The sequence below is a fragment of the Melospiza melodia genome, chromosome 30, assembly GCF_035770615.1.
Source record: "Melospiza melodia melodia isolate bMelMel2 chromosome 30, bMelMel2.pri, whole genome shotgun sequence".
Taxonomy (NCBI): Eukaryota; Metazoa; Chordata; class Aves; order Passeriformes; family Passerellidae; genus Melospiza; species Melospiza melodia.
This window is the reverse complement of record NC_086223.1, coordinates 1478186-1500631: the sequence shown is the minus strand read 5'-3', so window position 1 is coordinate 1500631 and position 22446 is coordinate 1478186. Positions and strand designations below refer to the sequence as shown.

The window sequence follows — 22446 nt, the reverse complement described above, 5'->3', positions numbered from 1 at the left end:
TTGGCTCTGCTTTCTCAGCTTTTTGGGTTTTTGCCAGGTTGCTTGAGGAATACTAGACTGCCCTATGTTCCTGGTTAGACATAGATGTGAATTAAACTAAATCCAGCAAGAGTAGGTTTTTTTTCTTTTTTGAACTAAAAAAAGCTGCTTGCACATGCAAAACCCACTTCTGGGTTTATATGGTGCACCCTGTATGAAGTGCATTAATTACCAATTTTCACTTCTGAATTCTCTGTGTCCTTAAAAACAAATAGAGCTGTGGGGTGTAAATGAATCAAGAACGGTGATGTGACAACACTGGAGATGGGACAGGCACCTTGAAATTAGGGGACAGCACTCAACTTCCTGCACAGGGGATGCTGCTGGAATGGCTTTTGGGTTCTTTGCTTGTGTTTTAACAGTGTACCAGTTTACCAATATTGAACAAATTCACTTTGAGCTAGAATAACTGATCCATGAAGATTTAATTATTCTGATTTTTTATGGGATATTGGTGCCAAGATATATCCTAAATTGGGAAGTTCCACTATGTCTGTGTTGTAAATCAGACAGTAACTCTGAGCCAAGGAGGAACAGGCTGAAATATATTTTAAAGGCACTGAAACTCCAAACCTTACACTATTATTTGGTCTGATTAAGCAGCTTCCACTGGTTCCATGTGTGCCTACAACACCCAGGTTCTTGCTCTAAGATTCTGCATCCTTTCCCAGAGTGAGAGAGCTGAACCTGATACCTTCCCATGGCAGGGCTGGAAAGGTAAAAATGGGACTAATTTGGGGAGAAAACATTCCTTTTTCTGTAAATCCTCATGCTTATGTACCTTTGATGTTCGTCCTGTTCAATCCCTGGATTCAGCAAGAACCTGATACTTTTCCTGAGCAGCAAACATTTGTGATTCCATCTGAAATTGTTGGATAACATCTTTGCACTGTGATACCCTGTTGTCTGTGGCAAGAGCAAAGCAAAAGATCAGTTTCATGTGCAGAGCTGCAGATTCTTTGAAGTAAATAGGAGAGGAAGCTGTTTGTAGGGCTTGATTCCAGTAAATCATCAGTGTGATCAGAACAGGACTGGCTGACAGAAACTTAGCAGCTCTCAGCACCTGTTGTTTTGCTCTCCAGTGGGTTGAAGTTCCAGTTCTGTAACTGTTTTCAGAGCTGCTTCATAATTACACTCCCTGCCCACAGCTTAGTGAAAGAAGTGAGCTTTTACCTGTGTTGTGGGTGGAGAATCCGTTCAGCCACCATGCAGATGACAGAATCATGGCAAGAAGTAAAGTTTTTGTGGTGCTAAATCCATGTATGATACTGCCTGTGTTCTATCAAAGCTTCCACACCAATACCTGCAGATAAGGCAATAAAAATGAACAGCAAGCCCTGGTAATGTTTGCCTTTTCCAAGAAGCAGATAAAGTGATGTCATGGATTACACTTCTCAATGTAGTAGTGGTCTCATCCTGCCAGTGACATGACAAATTTATTATTTTTTATATTTATTCTATATTTCCTGAGGCTGCAATGTTATTTTCACCTCCATCCACAGGAGGTGAGTGCTCTGGAGTGTGAAATTCAGCTGCTGAAGAATCTCCAGCACGACCGTATTGTGCAGTATTATGGCTGCTTAAGGGATCGAGCAGAGAAGACCTTGACCATCTTCATGGAGTACATGCCAGGGGTAAGAGCAGCACAGTCAGAAGGGGAGGAGGCTGGGTTTGTTAGCTGGTTTATTAATTGCTGTGATCCCTCTGACTACGTCATCTGCCTCAGACCCTCTTAGGGCTGTGCCTGCTCACGCTCATAATGCCACCACTTTCATTTTATTTATGCCCAAATAACCTCTTGGGTTTTTTCCTTAAGTGTCTTCTACTTGAAATACATTCTCTGTGACAGTCATTAAGGACAGTTCTTTTCTTCAGTCTAAATTTGTTCTACCAAAGTGCCCCAAAGGACTTGGGCCAACATGGAAATCCTGGTAACTGAATTAGCAGAATCATGGTACAGCAAGGCTAAAACTGACTCTCCAAAAGCGAGGCTTTTGACCCAGATAAGTCTGCTGAGCTATTTTATTGCTTGTCTTCACAACAAGTTGTACCAGTAGACAGAACTTCCTTAGGCTGTTTTTGCCATGAAGCCTTGCTGTTCTTAAAAAGGCTTCTTAGGGCGAGATGCTCATAGAAAGCCTTTAGCAGAGGGCAGAGTTCATTGCAGGGCCAGCTGGTGTGTAACACCCAGGGCTTTTGGGAGCTGACTGGACACTGCAGGGTCTGTGCTTTGCCACCTCTTTGCCAATTCTTTCCCTTTGCTTCGTGGCAGGGGTCAGTGAAGGACCAGCTGAAGGCGTACGGGGCCCTGACGGAGAACGTGACGCGCAAATACACGCGGCAGATCCTCGAGGGCGTCTCGTACCTGCACAGCAACATGATCGTGCACAGGGACATCAAGGGTGAGAGCAGGGCCAGGCCAGGAGAGCTCGCCAGCACAAGAGCAGAAGGGTTTCATGTGGGCATGTTCCAGATAATGGTAACAGTGGGGTTCTTGATTTCGTTGCAGTTTTGGAGGAAGAATTGGTTTTGGTGTCTAAACCTCAGTTTGTGTCCACACAAAAGCTAAGCTCTAAAGTTTGCTTTTTCCGTGGTGTTTCATGTTCAGGACCAAGTGGAGATTGACTTGTTTATTGTAGGAGTTCAAAGGGGTTTAATTAGCTACATCTGTTGTCCAGCTGACCAGAAAGCAATGCTTGCACTCACAAAGCAGCATCCCAATAAAATCCTTCTCTACACAGCTCTGTTCTCCCTCAGCCCTTGGCCTGGGGGCCCTGCTAGGCTGGTCGAGCTGTTTACAGGCACTGTAACAATGCTGGTGCTGACTCAGCTCTCATTTCCCTCCCCCTTCACTTCCTTGTGCTTTTCCCTGAAGTTTTTCCCATTTACAGCCATTAGCAATTGGCTTGTCTACAACCTGAATTAAAGAAATGATGTTTAGCAGGTCACCTGAGGCTTAATGGGGAAAGAGCCATACCATGAGCACGGGTATTTGTGCTTGGCTATCATTCTGTAGGCTGCAGATCCAACAGCTGGATCTCATGAAAACAGCTGTCCTGGGTTTTTTTTTTTTTGCTTCTGTCCAGGTGCCAATATTCTCCGTGACTCTGCTGGGAACGTGAAGCTCGGGGACTTTGGGGCCAGCAAGAGGCTGCAGACAATCTGCATGTCGGGGACCGGCATCCGCTCCGTCACGGGCACCCCGTACTGGATGAGCCCGGAGGTGATCAGCGGCGAGGGCTACGGCAGGAAGGCGGACGTGTGGTGAGCCTCTCCTCGCTGCCCTCAGATCTCTGCACACACAGCACCCTCTGCCATCTGAGCATCCAGCTTCACACCTTGTCTGGACGAGGAGTTTAAAGAAAATTGAAGCTGCTGGTTTGAATTCAGTAATCTTCTGCCGGCTGTGCTTGGCGGTGTTAACACCCAACAACACATTTTGTTTTTCCACTCATTCCTCGCTCAAACTGATAGCTGTTTTTTTGCTTTCTGGCTGGTGCAATGTTTTCATCTTTCTCAAGCTCTCAGACACTTGGTGGAATTCTTGGGGTGTCCTATGCAGAGCCAGGAATTGGGATGATGATCCTTGTGGGTCCCTTCCAACACAAGAGACTCTGATTCTATGGTATCCCTTAGAAGAACAACTGAAAGTTGTCTAGGGAAAGCCCATTCATTTAGATATAAAATGAGAATTATGCTTTAAATGTACTGGAGATTAATAGAATTTTAGCCTTAAAGGAAAGATGCTCGAACCTGGAATAACAGAAAAGATCCAGGTCAGATCAGAGGTGATCTGCATGAATGGAAACTGTAGCTGTGCTATTATTGGCATAGCCAAGGAGCAGCCTCTCTCAAAAGAGCAAAATGATCCTGTGCCAATATGTTAATTTTGGGGGCCTTAAAAAGGTGAGATTGTAAACCTTAAGTAAACAACAGGGACAAAAGGTCTGGTTGTGCCTCCACAGCCAAGCAGGACCTGTTTCCTGTACAAGCAGCAAGTGGAAACACAGCTGAAACTTGTCTTGTCTGTAAAGAGTTAAGTCCTGCAGACTCTCCCAGTTGGGATGGCTGGGGAGAGAGTGGAGCACGTGCCCTTCCCCCTGGGCTGGTGCAGTTGTGGATTTCCTCTTGGTGCTGACATTGGTCCATTCCCATCAAAGAGTCGCTGCTGTTGGCCAGACTCCAGTTCCTACAATCCCAATCATTATTTTGGGGGGGTCACAACTTTCCAGTGCAGCGCTGCTCCCGAGGTGGATGTGTATGGCCCAGAGGCTCAGAAACGTAACAAATCCATCCACCTGGCTCTGTGCCACTGCTGCAGGCCCCTCTCCAGTTTTCTTTTTCCTAAATAGCAGAATATGTGAGCTATTTGTTATTGCTGGAGTGACTTGACATGAAAAACATTCCTGCTGTTTGCTGAATATCTTAAAGAAACCGGATCTGCTTAAACGGTATAAATCAGTCTAAACAATAATATATCCCTGCTTGCTTTTGAGCAAACCCCCAGCACTTCAGCACACATGGTTTGCATTTTCTGTACTCTCTTCTAGTAAGCCTGAAATGGCTGGAAAACTGTAAAATTTTCACGTTGGATTTTAAACCTTGTCGAGAAATCAGTTCTTGCATATTCACTGCATTTAATTCCTTTCCTCCTAATCTTGGCAGTTGAGGCAAGTCTGCCTCTCAACATCCTTTTCCTTGCATTTCACCTCAAAAGAAGGTTTAGTTTTAAGGTAGAGGAGGCAGTTTTGCCTTTTTAATGTAAAGATGTGATAAAACCACAGGATTGGCTATTAAAAACTCACTAATGGCTTTTACTTAATCTGTGGCCTGGAGGAAGCAATCAATCCTTTTTGAATAAACCCCAGTCAGTGCAGTGCTACAGCAGCCATCTTCCCTGGAAGGTGTTGGAGTCACGTTGCCTCAGAAAGGTGGCTCAGCCATGTCCCCAGAATCACGTCCTTGCCCTGAAGTAGCCTGCAGAGCCCCATTAACTTTACAAGGAATTTTTCCTTAAGGTAATGATGCATCTGTCCCACAGGGATTTAACTTACTGCCTTCCCACTTTGGAACTGTTACGACTTCAATTATGTTTTGGCTGATGCTTGGTTTCTTGTGGAGATATTATTAGGTTTTTTTTTTTTTGTCCCCAACGTGGGCATTTTGAGGCTGTGACTGAGAAGGGATTTTGCTGAAATGGCTTTGTGGGGTCAGCAAGCTCTGATTCACTGAACCTTGAGTGTTAAAAAGTCTGTTAAAAAGAACTGTGAAGTTCTACCTCGCAACTCAGCAAGTTGAGCCTCTGAGCAGCCTGCTCTAGTGGAAGGTGGTTAGAACAGGGGGTTGGAGCAGGATGGTCTTGAGGGTCCCTTCCAACCCAACCCATGCTGTGACTCTGTGATTCTCTAAGTGCCTTTGAGGTACAACAGAAGCAGCAGCACCTGGAGGACCAGCAAGGTCAGATGGTGCCTTCAGGGACGTCCCACTGGCACCTCTTGTCCCCTGTTAACACAAATGTTTCCTGAGAGGAGGATTTGAGCAAAGGGGAGAGGACACATGGCACTTTCCTGGCACAGGGAAAGCAGCTGTTGGCAGCCCTGGCTCTGGGCACCGGGCATCACTGAGTGAATTCTCATTTGGTTTTTCCTGTCTGCTTTGCAGGAGCCTGGGCTGCACCGTGGTGGAGATGCTGACAGAGAAGCCCCCCTGGGCAGAGTACGAGGCCATGGCAGCCATCTTCAAAATCGCCACGCAGCCCACCAACCCCCAGCTGCCCTCCCACATATCAGAACATTGCCGGGACTTCCTAAAGCAGATCTTTGTGGAAGCCAGGCACAGACCCTCTGCTGAGGAGCTGCTCAGACACCAGTTTGCACAGCTCCAGTACTGAATTACCTCCCTCGCTCGCAGCTCCTGCCGGGCTCGCCGTGCCCTGTCTTGTCCAGTTGCAACTGCCCCTTGTGGTGCTGCATTTTCAGAATGCCAGCTCAGCTAGGCCTAGTCCTTTGGGAAGTTCTGCCAAGGAACTTTGGGTCTGCTCTCGTGCCTGATTCCTTCTTGTGCTGGATTAATGTTCGTCCTGCCGACAGCTGTCCAAGCAGAGCTGCATTTTTGCCCAAATTTTGTTATCTGGATGTGACCTTGCAGCTGGCTGTGTGTTTTCTGCAGGAAGGAGAACCTGACAAGTGTCATCACTGGTTGAACATAGGAGAAATCTGAACCCATGTGGGAGCTAGAAGAGCTCCACTCTGTCTAAAACAGAAACGTGCACCAGCCTCCAGACCAGCTCTGCCTGTGGAGTCCCTGGTTTTCCTCTCCTGGGGCTCCAGAGGTGTCTCCAGTACCTGAATCCAGCAAAAAGCCATGTGTCATGCCCACTATAGTATGGTATATTTTTCTTCTTGAGTATTCAGCATCTGAAGGTGTTCAGAAGATACTGATTCAAAAGTATGTGAATAGTGTTATTTTATAATGAACCCATGGATTTGGCGCTGGGGGTGAGGGAGTTCTTTCCAGCTAAATGTCAGGATAATCAGACAAGTTTCAGCAGAATGCAATCACTCCAGGGCCTGAGGGAAGGGCTCTCCCATTAACATTGGAAAATCTGGAGCTAGGTTTGATCTGTCCCAGCATTCAGACAGTGCCACTTAGTTTGTGTCATACCAAACAAATCTGTGCTCCTGCTTCCTCTCTCTGGGGCTGCTGGGTCCAAACAAAACCCCTCTGGAAGGGAATTCAGTGGAATTCAGCTTCCTCCTGCATCTGTCTCTTTGGCTGGTAACTTTTTACCATCCTTTTAACCAAAGATAGTCAGTCTGGTACCCAGGAAATTACTTCAGAGTTTCTTTGAGCACATGGAAAATGGAAAATTGAGGGTTTCTTGGGGAGAATTACCTGGACACTTGTATTGTGCACAGGGAGCTGGAATCAAGCTCAGCCTTGCTGTGCATTGTTTGAATTACACGTGTGCAAGTGATCATTTAAGAGTTCCATGAAAATGTTATGGCCTAACTTAAATAAGCTTTTGTAGGACTCGAGTCAAACAGAGAACCTCAGACAACACTTTAAATGGTAGCAAATATCTAGAATTACCTGGAGATCCCCATGCAGGTACCAGCAAAGCTTATCCAAGTGATTGTGCACTTGGAACACAGCACAGGTCAGAGGACTGATGGCCTCAGATCCTCTGTGCTGATTTGGGCACTAATTTATCTTTATTTCACTCATGAAAGACCAGCAGGTTTTAAGTGCTGGGGATTCATGGAGTGATTCTAAGTTATCTCTGAGGAATGAAACTAAGAAAAGCAAATGTTAATTAACTAAAATATTGCTTTATAGGGCAACACTGAAGGTGTTCTGCTCTTGTATTGGAAACCATATTAAGGTTCCACACACCTCCACTGTTCTCCCCCATAAAAAATTGAAAATTGCTTCATAATGCAGTAAAATTAAGTTTTTAAGTGAATACTAATAGCAGGATAAGGCAAGTTTTAATGAAACCAAGCTCCTTCAACACATGAAGAATACTGTGTTGAATTAAAAGAGGAAAAAAAAGAACCCTAAAAGCCCCAACCAACCAAAAGTCCTGAAAAGCTTTAACGATATGAAATGTTTTTTCTGTGCCAAACCCAGAGCAAAGTGTAGCCAATAAAAACTGGTGTTGGTTTCCTTTCCAGGCTCCCTGCACTACTCCAAGGATGCACTGTCCCACTTGTGGGCACTTAGGGGATCCCTTTTATGAAAGCCCTTGTTCCATAATTTATTTAATTATAGTGAGAGCACTTCAACTGATCTTTTCCCACCCAGGAAGTTGACTCCAAGTTGTCCAGGCCCTTGGCCTGACTTCTGGCCTGCACTTCAGTGTTGCCATGAGGGGAGGTGAGGCTGTGACACTGCAGCTCAGAGCTGGGGAGCTTTCCCACCACTCTGCTGGGAGTGTGGGGCCATCCCTGCAGCCTGCATGACAAAAGGAGGGGATCAGCACCAGCTCTTCAAGCCTTGCATCCTAAATATACCAAAGATTGGAGTCTTCATGCCCTGCCCATCACCTGCAGGAATCAGGAGCACCATGACATCTGCATCCCTCTGTCCTTGGCTTGTCCTCACCAAACCCACGCCTTCTCCCTTGGTTTTTTCCTCTTGCTGTGATCTGGGAGAGAACAGGGCGTGAGGAAAGGGCAGAACTTCTGTCCAAGCACCTCAATCCTCAGGAGCTGTCGTGGCTTTTACCTCACCCGCATGCCGGGAGGCGCTTCCAGAGCAGAGCAGAGCAGGAGCAGGAGCAGCCAGGACTGACGGTGGCTCGGTGCTGTCCCCAGGGCTCAGAGCCCTGCCCTGGGCTGGCTGTGCCTCCTCTGTGCCAGGCTGGCAGGGAGAGGGAGCAGCACCCCCTGTACAGTGACAGAGAACACGGGGCCAGCTCGGACTGGCGCGTTCGGCACAGGAACAAGCCAAAGCATTGCCTGTATGTTTGGAGATGCACTTTTATGAATGTAGTTTATATCGCTCTTTTTTAGCTCTTTTTACATCATGTAAACGGTGATGCCTCATTTTATTTTGTTTTTTTTTTTTTTTTCTTTTTTAATTTATATCGTAAAAGATCATATTTGGTGATTTTTATATATATCGACTGTTATGGGGTTGGGGGGGGGGAGGTGGGGAAATAAATTTGACGCCTTTATGAATTTAAAAAGGAAAAAAAAGCAGCTGGTTTTGCAGAGAATTTGCTGATGGTTTATAATGAGTAGAGCTGAGCCAAAATGCCTCTTTGTTTCCTCAAAGCCCTCTTGATTGTGGAAAAGGAAGATCTGGATTCCTGAGTCCACTGCTCTGATTAATAACTTGGGGCTGACATTGATACCAGAGGCTTTTAACAGCCCTGGCAGCAAAAGAGTTTCAAGTGGACAGAAATGTAATTATACCTCAGAATTGAATTATATCTGGCCTCTTTATCCTGGCAGACTAGGAAAAAACTGGGAATAAACTCATTTAGGCAAGAGTGGAGGAAGAGTGCCAGGCTGACAATAAGCTATTGTGTCAATTCCAAATGTCATGTTGGATTTCCTGCTGTTCCTTCCAGGGAGGGATATATAGGGAATATTGAGTATTGGGATCCCTGATGGAAAGTGCTGCAGAAATGGAGAATATTTGACAAAGAATTTCTTATCAGAGTCCCAATGTCCTGAAACATTTAAAACTAATCAGAAAAATGTCCAAGATTCCCATTGGAGAGGAGCTTGGGGGAATGTGGCTGTCCCTGAGGCAGTGAGGAAACAAAGCAGTGACATTTTGGTCTTGGTGTGACGATTCTGTGCATTCCAGGTTATTTGCTTGTTCTCCAGAAAATCCCATCTTTGCCCATTCTGTGGCAGTTAGGTTGCATCAATTTGGATGGGGTTTTGGGGTGGGGTTTTTTTTTTGCCTAATTTGGAATAATATTCCAAAGGACTGGAAGCTGCTCCAAAGAGTTCCCATTGGCACCAGTTACCAACATAGACTGAGCAGGAGGGAAAAGGCAGGTGTGCCAGGAGCAGTTCAAAAAGGAAGAAAAGGATTTTTATCATCACCATAAATGATGCAAAGCAGGGAGAAAGGGCTTTAACCTGGATTGTGCAGAAGACCTTGACCCAGTAGTCTCTATTTACCGACCGGGGGCTTGCAGTGCAAAGCCAGGCCAATGTATCATTTTATTTACAATAAAATTATCATTTATATGAAAGCCTGGTTTTGTGACTGTCCTTTTAAAAAGTGACAGTTTGGAGAAGCAAAGCCTCTGTGTTTCAGACAAGTGGATGATATTATGAGCTCCCTTCCAGCTGAAGTGGAGGAATCTGGATGTCTTGCACTGACTGTACCAGTGATTTGGAATTTGCTGTCCCTGAGTAGGGCAGGAGAATGGGTAACCACATCTCCAAATACTTCCAGGTCTGATTTTTTTTCAGCTTGCTGTGTTAGGAACAAACCAGAATAGTGCTGCTATAAAATTCATCTCTTCTCCTTGCTGAAAGGCTGATTTTTTCCTGTTCATGCAGCTTCTCTCTTCATTGTCACTGTCACCTAATCAATGTTTGGGTGCCACTCTGTCCCTTGAGGAGCAGCTGGCCTCCCCAGCCCTCACCACAAGCAGCCTCCAGTCACCTTTTCCTGGGATGTAGCACTGGAATATTTGTCAGTGTGAAACGTGAACAGATCAGAAGGGGAGGAACCAGCTGATACAGGAGAAACCCTGCCCATGAACCAAGCACAGGTGTGACCCTTGGGGCTGTGCCAGCACAGATGAGACCCATCAGGTGCAGCTGTGTCAGACCAGAAATCTCTCCTGGAACCAGAACCCCCCTGTGTGTCAGAGCCCACAGCTCCTGCCTTTGCCAAAGGAGCAACTTGGGAGCTCCTTGTCCCCTTCACTTTGAGGAGTTCTTCCCAAAGAGGGAGGAGGAGGCAAGGAAAGATCATTATTTCTCTGGTTTAATGGTCTCCTTCTAACTGAAAACCCGACTTTAAAAACCTGGGGGCTCCATGCTTCCCTACCCCCCTAAAATCCTCCTGCACTGTTAAAATGCTGCTCGTCAGCAGCCTGGCAGCTGAGGGGATGGGAAGTGAGGCCAGCCAGAGGCAGGAAGTGGAACTGAGGGCTCTGCTTTCGTTTTCTGAGCCTTCTGAAGGAGGAAGGGGCCAGGGAAGGGGCCCCGAGCCTGCAGCATCACAGCCCCTCAGCAGGGCTGCTCAAGGGTGGCTTTTTTGGGGTGGAAATGCCAAAAGCCCTATGAGAGCCTTGGCAGGGTCTGTGTGCACAGTCCCTGTGGTGGCTGTGTGTCCCAGGAGCCCTTTGAACAGACCTTTAGTGGAAAGGAGAATGAACTTGTCCAACATCAGGCTCCTGTGGTCACTCAGCCAGTGCTGTCCCCAAAACCAGATGTCACCTGTGTCACTGTGGAGCTGCTGTCCTGAGCAGGGGGAGCACCACAGAGACCAGGGGCTATTTGTGCCATCTCTTCCTCCTCTGGACTACCCATCCCCATCTTCCTCCCTCTTTCATGCTTATCTCCTGTTTCCATGGCTGTGTCTGGCTTCTCCCAGACAGGATGTGCTCGGCAGAGCTGATGGGATCAGTCAGGGATGTTGATATCAAGGCTGCTGCTCTGTGTGGGGGCTCTGAAAAGCCCAATTCCTGTAGAATTTGAAAGACAAATTGGGGTTCCTGAGCACAGCTGTACAAAGCGTGCCTGGAGGAAAGAGGTAAATAATAATTAAAACCAGACTCAGCCACTTTCTCTGGTTTTCCTGCATTTGTGTCTCCAGCCTGGCAGGGCTTGCTGGGCTCATTAATTTGTAGGGACTGTGCAATCCAAACCAGGGGATTGGATGTGGGGTGGGTCCAGGGCAGACCTGTGAGGCCAGCCCAGCCCTGATCCCATCCTGCCCTTGGCAGAGCACAGGAGAGGGTGAGACACCTCAGGGCAAAGGGGTGGATCTGGTCCTGGGGGATCCCCAGGCTGGTGAATGCCTTTTGAGGGTGGCCTGGGCTCCGTTTGGAAGCTGGTGGAAGGTTCCAGCTGGGCTGTGCAGCTCACAGGGCAACACTGATGTGGAATTTGAAATCCTGGTTCAGTTCCCAAAAACTTGGGGGCTCCAGGGGGGATTCTGGTCAGGAGCCTGCAGCCTGGTCACCTCTGCCCTGTCCTCCTGGTGTGCAGGACCCCTCTGAGCACTCCCCAACGAAGGCAGGGCTGCCTCTTTGCCTTCCCTTCCCTGCCTCCCCTTTTCCCCCAGCCTCACTCACACTCAGGTATCCAGGGAATAGGGTACGTGTCCTATTCCCTGAATATGGAAATATTCCTATTAGGGAATATTTCGCTGATCCCACAAGGACACAAGCTCTTTGCACACTGCCTGGGCAGTAAGAGGCACACCTGACCCCCTCCCCAGGCCCCTGGGAACACAGGACAGGACAGGGAAGGCTGGGAAACCTTGTATTACAAAAATAAAGGCGCGCGGGCGAAGCTGCCACGAGGCTCCAGCGCAGAACGTACCAGTGGAAGGCAAATATAAAAAACAGACACTGTGAAACCTTAAGGCTGAACCATCCCAGCTGAACTGAGCTGATGTAAACCAGGGACCCTCCTCATGCAGAGCCCCAGCAGGGCAGGGCTGGTGTGGCTGGGAGCTCTGCAGTGGCTCAAGCTGGAGAAGCCCCCAGCTCATCCCTTTTCCATGGTGACAGGGCTGACATGGATCAGCAGGGCTGGGGGGCCCATGGGGGGCATTGATTCTGCTCTGATCTCACTGGGGGCCCATGGGGGGCATTGCTCCTGCTCTGATCTCACTGGGGGCCCATGGGGGGCATTGCTCCTGCTCTGATCTCACTGGGGGCCCATGGGGGGCATTGATTCTGCTCTGATCTCACTGGGGGCCCATGGGGGGCATTGCTCCTGCTCTGATCTCACTGGGGGCCCATGGGGGGCATTGCTCCTGCTCTGATCTCACTGAGGGGCTCTTGGGGGGCATTGCTCCTGCTCTGATCTCACTGAGGGGCTCTTGGGGGGCATTGCTCCTGCTCTGATCTCACTGGGGGCCCATGGGGGGCATTGCTCCTGCTCTGATCTCACTGGGCAGAGGGGCCTGCAGAGAGAGGGCTCCAGGTCTGGGGGCTGCACCCTGCTCACCCCTGCCCTTACAGCCTCTGAGCACCCCCAGAGAGGGGCTCCCCCTCTGCCCGGGCCCAGGTCCTGCTCTACATCAGCTCAGTTCTCCCGGCTCAGCTGCCCCGGCTCTGCGGGGCTCCGGGGCGGGGCTGGCCCCCGCTCACGCCGACTTGGGGCCGCTCTCCACCTCCTTGTGCACCCACAGCTCCTTGTGCTGCCGGCGCCCGAAGCCTTCGTCGTAGTTGCCTTTACTCTTGAAGAGCTGCTGGAAGTGGGGCTTGCAGTAGAACTCCCCGTGGAGCGCGGCGTAGCTGCCCAGGCTGGGGAGGGAGGGCAGGGTTAGCCAGGCAGGGACACTGGGGGGGCTTAGGGGGGCTTGGGGACACCGGGACAGCAGAGGGGACAACATGCACGAGGGGACCCTTAGGGCCAACAGCTCCCTCCCACCAGCAGAGGCTGCTGGGGGCTGCTGTGAGCAGAGATGGGGGGTCCCAGGGGAGCTCAGCTCGGCTCTGAGTCCTCCAGAAGGAGGCTCTGACTCCTTCAGCTCTCCTGGGGCTGCTCTCATGGGGAACATCTCTCCTTCCATAGCAGGCAGGGTTTAGCTGGGCCCAGGTGTGCAGATGAACCTTTGCTGTGGTGGCTGGGCTGGGGGGCTTTGGCTACAGGCCAAACAAGGGGCTATGACGGGAGGGACTATTTGGGAGGGTCTCAGCAGAGCTGCAGTGGCTCCTGTCCCACCACAGGGACAGCCTGGCTCACCTGAGCTTGGTGTGGCAGTGCTTGCAGCAGAAGCAGGAGTTGTGGAAGACAAATTTGTCGGCCACCAGGCGCTCCATGGGGTACACGGTTTTCTGGCAGGCAGTGCACATCTCCTTCACCTGCGCCTTCAGGCTGAAGGACTGGCCAAGGGCAGAGCACAGGGAGACAGAGGATGAGGAAGGAGTTTGGGACAACCTGGATCCCTCCACTGCCCTCCATTCACCAGAGCCCTGGGGAGCAGAGGCAGGCCCATCTCCCTCACCTTCCCTGGGCCACTCCACTGATGCTGGGCTGGGTGGGAGCTTGGCCCGGGGGCTTTTGGCCCTTCCAGCCTTGCCAAGAACCAGCAGGATGGCACAGAGCAGCTGTGGCTGCCCTGGATCCCTGGCAGTGCCCAAGGCCAGGCTGGGCAGGGCTTGGAGCAGCCTGGCACAGTGGAAGGTGTCCCTGCCATGGCACTGGGTGGGCACTGAGGTCCATTCTATCCCAGGCCATTCTGGGATGATTTATGGTGTAGAAAAAGCAAAGGTACCTTGGAGCGCTGCACTGTGCTGCCTCCTGAGCTGCTTTTGGCCTCCTAAAAAAAAGGAGAAAGCAAAATGAGAGCTTGGCACCAGACCCTGATCAAACCCCTCTGTGCCTGCACCTGTAAACCACCACCTGTGGCCCATGCAGCTCCACACAGCAGCTCTGCTCCTGCCCCTTGGAGGGGATCATTAATTCCTTTGCTGGAGGTGCACAGGGCCCAGGGGGCAATGCCCAGGCTCAGGGGGCACTGGCCTGTTCCCCCTGGGCACAGCTGGGTGCCCCTCGCTGTCCCAGAGCCTCTTGGGGCTGGGGTTTTGTTTCCAGTTCCTCTTTTCCCCTTCAGCCCTCACAACAGGGCTGTTCAGGAAACTGAGGCACAGTTCAGTGCCTGGGGGTGTGGGGAGGGCACAGGGCAGAGCTCTGTGTGATTTTTGGGGCAGGTGCTGCCCAGCCCTGCAGCACCAGGGCACAGCCCAAAGCGCTGAGCAGCCTCTACCCGTGCCCCAGGTTTCAGGGCAGGGTCTCTCTGCATTGTGTCCCTGCAGCTGCAACAGCTCATCCCTTCCAAATCTCCCCTCACCAGTGCACATCCCGCCCCCACCCCACAGCTGCTGGGTCCCTGACAGCCACGCCAGGAGTTCCACCCTCCTGGGCACCGATGGAAGTGCTCCCTCCTGCCCAAAGTCGGGGTCCAAGGGCACTCCAGCGAGGTGAGCACTCAGGGCTGGCTCATCCCCTCATGCCTTGCTCCCAAGGTCAGGGCAGTGTGGCCCCAGGATGTCACCCAGTTTGGCTCTGCCTGCCCAGCACTGCCCCTCTCTGCCCCCAGGCTGATCCCCACCCCCTGCTCCTCCTGCCCTGTCCTTCCCCATCCCTTCTCCTTCGTATTTTTGGAAACGGTTTGTCCAAGGGAGGCACAGGAAGCTCTCCCCTCGCCTCTGAGCTGCCTCCTCAGAGGTTTCCCAGCTGCTCTCACTGCCTGAGGTCAGGGACACGATTTTGTGATTTTCCTCCCAGTCCCACGAGGCTGGAAGCAGGGGCCAAAGTCAACAGTGGGCCGTGGGCAGGGGAGGCTCAGGCTGTGTAAAACCAGTTGCATCCCTTGGCACTGGGAGAACAAGCACAGCTGCGCTCCTGGGGTTAGGGTTTAATGTGCTGTTTCCAGGCTCAGCTGAGCAGGGCTGAGGAAAAGCTGCCTCTCTGGAGCTGAGACATCCGTTCCCAAGGCTGCAGCAGCCCAGGGCTGCTGTCACTTCTCGGCAGCTCCTGGCCAGCCCGGCACGCTCTCCACTCCATATCTGATAGATCTTCCCTCGGGGAAGGGCCGTATCCTGTCCCAGCAGGAGATGTTCTTGAACCTTGATGTTTTTCCATCTCCAATCACTCCTGCTCAAAAGCTCTCAATTGTGATCACGGAAAGCCATGGAAACACAAACAAACAGACAGACAGCAGCTCCAGGAGCTGGGGATGGAGCAGAGCCTGAGGCTGGCGTCCAGCGTGCTCAGCAAACAGCACCTTCTGCTGGAACATTCCTGCCCCCAGTTCTGCCCTCTGAGTCGCTGTGGCTGTGCCTTTGATCACCCTGAAACGTCAGGTCAGGAACAGAGCTTCTGTGTACAACCCTCCCCCCTGAGAACCCAAACCCAGCTGAAATTCCCACACAAACCCCAGGGTACAAACCCCTCGTACATGGGCTGGGGCTGGGCTGGCTGCTCCCGTGGCCTGGAACATGGCTCCTTCCCCTTCTCCCTCTGTTTAATCCTCAGCTTGAGGGCCGTGGGTCGAGGTTCCCTGCAGAGGTGTCAAAGACAGAGCTCTTGCAGCACCTGGAAAGGAAATGTCATCAGGAGCGGGGCTGGTTTCATCACCGACCCCAGCAGCCCTGCAGGAGCTGGGGTGTGCTCAAAGCTCCCTCCAGGCTCAGATCAGCCCTTCCCAGAGACTGAGGCACAGGGAACTGGAGGGGAGATGCAGCTCTGGAACACTGGGATAGCAGCTGGAGGGCTTGGGGCTCTGAACAGCAGGAAGGTGATGGGATGGATTCTACCCCAAACCCACGGGTGGAAGCACCTGCCAGGCAAGGACCACTGGCAGCAAGGCTGGCCCCAAACCAAGGCAGCAAAACCAGCACCCCCTGTTTCACTAATGCACCACTCAAGGAATGGTGTTGATGGAGGAAGGACTCTGGTTTTAGTCTAATTTTAGCCCAGAAAAGTCTTGCTGATCCCAGCTCAGCAGAGCCACTGATGGGGATTTTGTCTTTGGTGCCTTCAGGCTGAGCCCTTGTGATGTGCCTGCGAGGATGAGGCTGTGACAGGGCTGGGACCAGCACAGGAAAAACACACCAGCATTGCAAATCACCCCTTTTGGTAAAAAAAGAGCTAAAAAGGTGCTTGCTGACAGCTCCTCAGGGGTTTTCCCCACCACACTTTACCCTCAAAACACCCGTGAAAGACGAGCCCTGGTTTGAATACAGAGGACAGAGCTGTGGGGCTGAGTGATGCTGCCAAGGGAGGAGCAGAGCAGAGAAACGCAGGGGGAAGGGGTGGCTCTGCAATGATGAGGATGAGTTAGAGGCTGGAAAACCAGCACCTGCCTCTGCCTGGAGCTGCTTTCCTGCCCTACTGAACCCCCTTGGCCTCATGTTGCCACCCCAAAAACCTTCCTGCTGCCCAAGGACTGGGCTAGACACTGAGAAAACCCCAGGGCAGAGCCAGGTCAGGGTGGAGGGCTTGGGGCAGGGGCATTTCCTCAATGCCCACCTCACAGGGACATTTGCAAACTTGTCCTGAGCTTTAGGAGGCTCTTTGGCTGCCGAACCCCCAGCAGCTGGCAGCAGGCTTGAGTTACATCAGCAAAGCACCTAAAATTCATGGCTGCTGTCAGAGTTGAAAAGAGCATTTCCCCAGGTGCTGGGCATTGGTGGGTGCCCCTCTCAGCCCTGCTTGCAAAGGTTTCCCAGCCCCAGCTGAGGCCCAGCCCTGCTCTATCAGCATCATTTCCCGTCTCGCTGCGGTTTGGTTTGTTATTTCCTGCTCTCCGAGCCTGCTCTCAGGCAGCTGCTGCTGAGCCCAGCATCTGCTGGGGGCCACCCCCAGAGCCCCTCCCTGCCCCCCATTCCTGGGACAGCACCTTCTCCTCGTGCCTCTGGGGTCTGTGGGGTCCTGCAGCCCAGCACAGCCCCTGCAGGGAACGTGAGGGACCCCAAAACGTGGTGTCCCCACTCCACACACACCCCTGACACACACACAACCCTCCCCTTTTCACCTGATTTTCACCTTCACCCCAGCCTGTCTTACAAATATTTGCCCTCCCCCAGCTGCCTTTCCCTTGCAGCTCATCTTCCTCCCCTAACCCAGCCACCTTCTCTCGCTGGGTATTTCCAGACTCCCCACACCCCAGCAGCTGCCCCAGTGGAAGGTCCCTGCCCATGGCACAGGGTGGGACAAAATGAGCTTTAAGGTCCCCCCCAACCCAAACCATTCAGGGGTTCTCTGATAAACCCATTTTTACTTCCACCCACTCTTTGTTTCTTTGCTCCTCATGTCCCCAAACCCCTTTCCCTTCAATTCCACCCACTTTACCCCCCCCCATGGAGGGATGTTTCCCACCCAGCCCCTCTGCCCACCTTGCACAGACCCTCTGGTTCTTCCAGCCAGCCCCTCGCTGCAGCTTCAGCCTTCAAAGCTCCTTCCTGCTGCAGGGCAGGAGGCAAGAGCAGAAATCTCAAAGGGGAAGGGTGTGCTGGGGCGATAAGGGAACCAGAACAAGTGAGAAACTGCAAGAGGGACTCTTGGAGGCTCTTGGCTGCTGTCATGGCTCTTCTCAGGAGCACAGCTTGGGGCTGGGGCCCAAGGCAGCCACCAGCAGCCTCCAGGAGAGGGGGAATGTGGTGACACGGGCAGAGCCTGAGGACACGCTGCCACACTGATGCTACAAAGCCTTCACAAGGGCTCGGGGAGCCTCGGGGCTCACTGGATTTGAGGGTACAGCAGGCACGTGTGGCAAAGCCAGAGGAGACTGGCACCAGAACTGCCAGATCTGACTGTCCCAAACCTCTGCTCCCTAAAGTCCTCAGCCAGCGGCACAGCCTGGGAAGAGCAGGAGTGAGGACTGTCCTCCTCTCCAGGTCATGCCAGCAGTTTCAGGGTTTTGGCTCAGGACAAGCTGAGAACCCCTTTGCCTTCCAGCCTCTCTCATCCTGCTCCTTGTCCCAACTGATGGCTCCAAGCAGGGAGGAGTTTCAGGGGAGGAAAACAACGCTGCTCCATCACTGAGCTTTTCCCCTCCAGCCTCCTGCATCCCCCCTCACCTTCCTGCCTGACCCTGGGGCAGATGGAGGGAGAGGGAACATCTGGGGTGGCCCCAGGGCAGTCCCCAAGCTCAGCCTGCCTCTGAAGGACCGGGTTTCCTGCAGCCACGAGGGTGCAGGGAGCCTTTCCCCGTTCCCTTCTCCAGAGGGGCCAGCAGGGCTGGATCCCGGAGTAGATCCAGCGCTGACCCGGCCCGTTCCCGGTGCAGAACCAGTGCAGGCCCGGCCCGTTCCTGGTGCAGAACCGGGGCAGGCCCGGCCCATTCCCGGTGCAGAACCGGTGCAGGCCTGGATCCCGGTGCAGGCCCGGCCCGTTCCCGGTGCAGGCCTGGATCCCGGGGCAGGCCCGGCCCGTTCCCAGCCCATTCCCGGTGCAGGCCTGGCCCGTTCCCAGCCCAGGCCAGCCCATTCCCAGCCCGTTCCCGGTGCAGTTCCCGGCCCGGTGGGTTCTGGCAGGGAAGGAGCACGAGTGCAGAGGGCGAGGGGCCCCTCTCTGCCAGATGGTTCCCATTAGCAGCCCTAGGAAGGGTTTGTTTACTGCAGGCATCGCTGCTCCATCGCAGGAGGCTTCCCCAAAGGCAAAGCACGGCCTGGGGGATCCGGGCCTCTTCCTCCTCCATCCTCCAAGGACGTGAAATGACCCCAGAGCACGGCAAGGCACCTCGGAGAGGCAGGAGAAGCAGATTCCTTTTCAGCTGTTCTCACCTGATGAGCTCTCTGTGGCCACAGCCACTGTGATGGCCTGATGCAAACGGGTGAGCTCTGATCTGGGAGATCTCAGACCCTGGTATTCTGACACAAAACTCCAGCACCCCTGAAAACCTCTGTCCTTACATCCCTCCTTGCAGAAGAATCCAAGGGTCTTCCTTGCATTTTGCTCTCTTTTCCCTGTCTCCACCTAAAATAATAATTTCCTTGGGGCCCTGTTGTTTCAGAAGCCATTCATCATATCCAAGGAAGACACAACCTGTGTTAAAACCACCCAGAATTTTGTTCTGCTTCCCAGCCGCACATCTGATTACTCTCCCAGAACCTGGTCTAGAAACCAACCTTTCCTTGTGCTCCAGTTAATGGAGCTGTAATTGCCTGTAATTTCCTCCTTCCTCCAACACAACTTCTCAGTGCTGCCTTGGCTGATTTCCTCTCCTGGAATATCACCTGTTACTCACAGACTCTGCACTGGCATTTCCTGTGGTGGTTTCCATCCCTGGAGGGGTTTAAGGCCATGGGGAGGTGGCACTTGGGGACATGGTTGGCAATGGCCTTGGCAGTGCTGTGGGAATGGCTGGACACTATGATTTAGAGAGCTTTTCCAGCCTGAAGGATTCTCTGATTCCATGGGGTGAGCCCATCTCTTGGGCCCCCAGAGACCCCACAAAAAGCTTTTGCTGCTTCAGATGCAGCAAGAGCAGGAGTGGGTCCAGTTCCAGGCAATCCAAAACACAGCACAACCCCTTTCCGTGGTCCCTGCCTCCACACAAACCCTACAAAAACTGCTGTTTGCTGTCCAAATGCAGATTGTATAAGAAAAAAACATGACTAAAATAATATTGGTAGTTAAATCTCTCCAAATATTCTTTTTGAGCTGCCTCAGCTATTTTCAGCCTTCATCTTTCTCCTTCCTTTTAGGATCCAAGGTGCCATAGAGCCCAGGATAGGATCTGGCTCTCTGAAATCCACAAGATTGCAGTGGAGCAATGAGTGTACCAGGAAAAGTAATCCCTGGAGAGGCACATCAGAGGATGCTGAGGGATCTTACCGCTGAAAACCCCAAGCTGGACATATGGAGAGGGTTATGGGCACACCACAGGAGTGAGAAATATGTCTAAAGTGTGCTTAACATTGATACTGCAATAATCCTTTTGTCCAGATTTAATGTTTTCCATCCCAGGGCTTTTGCTAAGAGCGAGGTAAGCACTGCAACACCCCCAGATGGCAGATAAAAATGACTTAACTGGCAGGGAAAAGCAGCCATGTCTTGGTGGGGACATGGCAGCTGACTGGCAAAATCCTGCAAGAGCTGAAGGTGGGAGAAAAGGAAAAGAAAAATTTCATCACCCTCCAGGACCAGAGGGGCCATTGAAGACTCTCAGGAATTACCCACTGAAGGAAACCAGAAGAGAAATTCCCTTCCCTAATGAGAAGTCTCCTGGGATTTTTGCTGCCCAAAAAAGGTCAGGAACCTGGATTTAAGCTGTTTAAGAATGAAGATGCCTCCACCACTTTGCAAAGCCCAAGAGGTTGGTTCTGACAGACCCTCAGTTTGGAACTGGGAATTTGCTTCTTGTAGGACTCCCATTTAAAAAGGACATTAACACTGGGGCTGTGTCAGACTAAGCTTGGTCGATTGCCCTGCAATTATTTTGTAATCGACATTAATAATGCTGCAGATGTGCTACTCCTGGCCTTAAACACACAACAGCTCAGCTGAGGCACCAGATGTCTTCCCTGTGAGAGCCCTCACACGACGCCTTTGGTGGACAAAGCCCAATTTTCAAGGCTGGATTATCAACTTTTTTCCAGAACTGTTACCCCACACCATGAAAAAAACCAGCAGAAAATTGATCATAAATATGATCTTAGCTTGTTTGAAGTGATCCAAGGGGATTAGACAGATCAGGCTGGCTCAAAACACAGTAGTTACAGCACCAGACTGGGACTTGCGAGACCTGGGCTTGATTCCTAAATCTACTGCTAATTTTGGGCGGCAGTGGATAAATAATTCCATTTTTCCTGTTCCCTTTTTTCCCCCCTTCCCTCGACGGAAACAGAGCTGCTCTCCTTTGTGGAGCCCTGGGAGATCCCTGGCTGTTCGGGGTTATGTCAGAGCTCAGGGCATTTGTGTTGTTATTAAATCTCACAGCCATGCAACAGCCTCCCCAGGGAAGTGATGAAAGACCTGTCGCTGGAAAGGTTTAAACGCAGCCTGGATGAGGCGGCAGGAGACACACATCGGGAACTGGCAGGCGTTAACCGAGAGGGATAAGGCAGTCGGGATCTAACAGGTTTTTCTTCCATCTCTGCTCTTTCTGAGCAGCTCAATAAAACGGATCTGTCCAGCCGCCCTCCGGCATGTACTGCAGCACACAACAAAGAGGGGACTACAGCTCGAACGGGAACGTGAGCCCCGAAATACGCCCCCAAGTGCACCCCCGGAGCGGATCCGGCCAGCCCGGGCCTGCTCGCCTCACGGCTACCGGCCCCTCTGCGGGGCTCCGCGGGCACAGGGCGCTGCCTCCGGTCCTCAGCCCCGATCCCCCGCCGGCTCCGAGGCTCTGCTGTGCCCCGTTCCGAGCCCGAACCTCCTCCCGCCGCCGAGGCCGAGCAGCTGCCGGTGCAGCGGGGCTGGGGGCGATCCCGAGTGCGGGGCGGCTCCTGAGCAGCGCAGCCGCTCCCCGGGGCTCTCCCCGCTCCTCTCCATCCCCGCCTGCCCCGGCCCCCCCAGCCCGGCGTGCTCGGGAACCGGGACCCCCGGTGCGGGCGAGCCCCTCAGCCCTGCTGCCGGGGCCGGCATTGTCTCGCCGCCGCCGCCGCCGCCTCCCGCCGCCCCCGAGCCGAGCTCACCGCCGAGCAGGAGGGTCCGCAGGGCGGGGCCGTGCCGTGCCCGGGGCTGTGCTGTGCTGTGCTGAACCGTGCTGTGCCGTGCCCGGGGCTCTGCCGCCCGTGTCCCCCGCAGAGGCCGCGGCCGTGCAGCGGAGCCGCTTCCTGCGCTCCCCGCGCCGGCTCCGAGCCCTTTTATCGCGGGGCCGCAGCAGCGATTGGCTCTCGGCGTCGAACCGGCTTCCAGCCGCTCGCTCCTTTGTGTGGAGCCAACCTCTAACCCCGAACGTTCCCCGCTCCCCCGGCTCCCAGCTCTGTCTCTCTGGCCGCCCGCAGCCTCCCCGAGCCCACAGCGCCGGCCCCGGGGCGACCCTTCCGCTCTCTGGCACAGGGTGCAATTACCCCCCCGCTAATTAGCTCCTCCAGCCTCTCTCCCATGAGCTGCGTGTGCAGATTGGCTTCGCCCCAAGCTTTGGACACGGCCTTGGGCTCTCTCTGCGTGGCACTCACCCACCCTGGTAAGGGATCCCGTGTCATCCCAAAGGACCCATCCTGACTCCTGTAAGGGATCCTGGAGCATCCCAAAGGACCCATCCTGACTCCTGTAAGGGATCCTGGAGCAT

The 22446-nt window shown here is 52.6% G+C and overlaps 2 protein-coding genes across 4 annotated transcripts in view; one reads left to right on the top strand and one right to left on the bottom strand.

The window, feature by feature from the left end:
• MAP3K3 (mitogen-activated protein kinase kinase kinase 3) overlaps nt 1-9757 on the top strand; it is a 33029-nt gene extending 23272 nt beyond the window's left edge. The window contains exons 14-17 of the mRNA XM_063179016.1: nt 1542-1673; nt 2312-2441; nt 3126-3303; nt 5701-9757. Coding sequence (XP_063035086.1) covers nt 1542-1673; nt 2312-2441; nt 3126-3303; nt 5701-5929 — 669 coding nt within the window. The 3' untranslated portion in view covers nt 5930-9757. The remainder of the gene's footprint in view (nt 1-1541; nt 1674-2311; nt 2442-3125; nt 3304-5700) is intronic.
• A 2237-nt stretch (nt 9758-11994) lies between these two features.
• On the bottom strand, nt 11995-22050 carry LIMD2 (LIM domain containing 2). Of its 3 annotated transcripts, none has more exons than XM_063179049.1 (5): nt 21848-22050; nt 15661-15797; nt 13975-14019; nt 13443-13582; nt 11995-13000 (listed from the first exon to the last, which is right to left on the bottom strand). In XM_063179049.1, exons 2-5 carry the CDS (start codon nt 15700-15702, stop codon nt 12841-12843), a joined length of 387 nt encoding a protein of 128 aa, XP_063035119.1. In that variant the 5' UTR covers nt 15703-15797; nt 21848-22050; the 3' UTR covers nt 11995-12840. The 3 variants fall into 3 exon arrangements, with proteins under 3 accessions (XP_063035119.1, XP_063035121.1, XP_063035120.1); XM_063179051.1 differs by having other exon boundaries at nt 21915-21943; XM_063179050.1 differs by lacking the exon at nt 21848-22050 and adding an exon at nt 17600-18456.
• Nucleotides 22051-22446: the final 396 nt, after the last annotated feature.

Coding starts and splice junctions, on each gene's coding strand:
- LIMD2 (XM_063179049.1), bottom strand. CDS start 15,702: ATGTTCCAGGCCACGGGAGCAGCCAGCCCAGCCCCAGCCCAT. Junction 13,583..13,974: donor GCACAGTGCAGCGCTCCAAG/GTACCTTTGCTT, acceptor GCCCTTGGCCAG/TCCTTCAGCCTGAAGGCGCA. Junction 13,001..13,442: donor CACTGCCACACCAAGCTCAG/GTGAGCCAGGCT, acceptor CTCCCTCCCCAG/CCTGGGCAGCTACGCCGCGC.